This window comes from Phaethon lepturus, unplaced genomic scaffold (assembly GCF_000687285.1).
Source record: "Phaethon lepturus isolate BGI_N335 unplaced genomic scaffold, ASM68728v1 scaffold42456, whole genome shotgun sequence".
Lineage (NCBI taxonomy): Eukaryota > Metazoa > Chordata > Aves > Phaethontiformes > Phaethontidae > Phaethon > Phaethon lepturus.
Genome location: NW_010544825.1, coordinates 8,916 through 10,624, shown reverse-complemented (window position 1 = coordinate 10,624; position 1,709 = coordinate 8,916). Strand labels below are relative to the sequence as shown.

At 59.8% G+C, this 1,709-nt stretch overlaps 1 protein-coding gene across 1 annotated transcript; it reads left to right on the top strand.

Annotated features, from left to right (window-relative positions):
• Positions 1-890: 890 nt before the first annotated feature.
• On the top strand, positions 891-1,490 carry PPAPDC3 (phosphatidic acid phosphatase type 2 domain containing 3; the record flags this gene model as incomplete). The annotated part of the gene is made up of 1 exon (XM_010288795.1): positions 891-1,490. A coding segment is annotated over exon 1 (451 nt), but the record flags the coding sequence as incomplete, so codon positions are not given.
• Between the last annotated feature and the right edge of the window lie 219 nt (positions 1,491-1,709).

Sequence of the window (1,709 nt, the reverse complement as noted above, 5' to 3'; positions counted from 1 at the left end):
GAGGCCACGCTCAGCGCTGGGCGCAGGGGGATGGGAGCTCGTTAGCGGCGCCGTGTCTCTCTTAATCAGGAGGCGGGTGCTGCTTCTCCTTGGGTCCGGGGACGGGGCGAGTGATGGAAGTCGCCGCGGGGACGCACCCGAGCGGGGAGAGAGGATGGGGCTAGGGGGGTTTGAAAGGGGTCCGTGCTAGGGAGAGGAGGGTGGTATTTAGGCCCCCCCAGCAGGGCGAGATGTTGCAGAACAGACAAATCGAGAAGATACCCAGGGAAAGCCCCCTGGGGGGAAGCCCCCGAGCAATGCCCAGCCTTGGAGCTTGCAAAGCCAGGCGGCACAGCCCACCGCAGGAGCGGTGGGGAGGGGGGATGCGGCGATCTCCTCCAGCTCTGACCGTCTTGATACTGATGTGGTGCAAAAAAACTACATTTCCCAGTTTCCCTTGCAGCCCAGGGGAATAAGCAATTGGAAGATTTAAATAGACCAGGCTAGAAGCAACCAACCTTTGGCACGAAGCTTTTCCCTCCTCTTCTGGCACAGCCCACCGCAGGAGCGGTGGGGAGGGGGGATGCGGCGATCTCCTCCAGCTCTGACCGTCTTGATACTGATGTGGTGCAAAAAAACTACATTTCCCAGTTTCCCTTGCAGCCCAGGGGAATAAGCAATTGGAAGATTTAAATAGACCAGGCTAGAAGCAACCAACCTTTGGCACGAAGCTTTTCCCTCCTCTTCTTCCAATCTATTGGCTGGCTAACCCTTTTCCCTCGGCCTGGAGTCGCCGGCGACGTCCTGGCACTGGAGTGGCTGCCAAGGCTGGCATTAATTTTCCTTCCAAGCTCGCTAGGCCCATGAAGTAAACAGCCATGTGCATTCCTTACTCTATATTTAACAGCTGCAGTCTGTGCTGGGGGCAACTGCACCAGAGGGGGACCTTTGTGGCTTCCCCAATTCACGGCTCGTGAGGGAGTGGGGAAGCTTTCCGCAGGGAGAAGAGGGATTTCTCTCCGTCCCGGTATTTGCAAAGCAGGTTGCGTTACAGACTGCAATGCCGGCATCCCAGCCGCGGTCCAGGGCAAGAGACAGGAACAATGTCCTCAACAGGGCTGAGTTCCTCTCCCTGAATCAGCCCTTGAAGGGGAACCAGGAGAGCAGGAGCTCCGGCAGAAAGCAGAGCAGCCAGGCCGGGGCAGCCGGTGCCCAGAACAGCAGCCCCAAGGAGCGGAGGCAGTCGCAGCAGCTGCCCGAAGAGGACTGCATGCAGCTCAACCCTTCCTTCAAAGGCATCGCCTTCAACTCCCTGCTGGCCATCGACATCTGCATGTCCAAGAGGCTGGGGGTCTGTGCCAACAGGGCCTCCTCCTGGGGGGGTGCCCGCTCCATGATTAACCTCCTGGGGATAACGGGGCACGGGATCCCCTGGATCGCGGGCACCCTCATCTGCCTGGTGAAGAGCAGCACGCTGGCAGGCCAAGAGGTCCTCATGAACCTGCTGCTAGGTGAGTGGCAAACCTCCCTCCCCGCCGGGAAAGCCCAGCCCTGGTCACAAGGGACAGCGGCACCGAGGCTCCTCCTCTGACTGCTCCCAGCCACCGATGTGGTCAGGCAGCGGCGAGCGACCGTTAGGCTGAAAGCTGCACTTGCCGGCCGTCCCGGTCCTCGGTACCATGGGTGATGGATGTAGCAAAAAGTGGTCTAAGGGAGGTGGAGTAACCCTG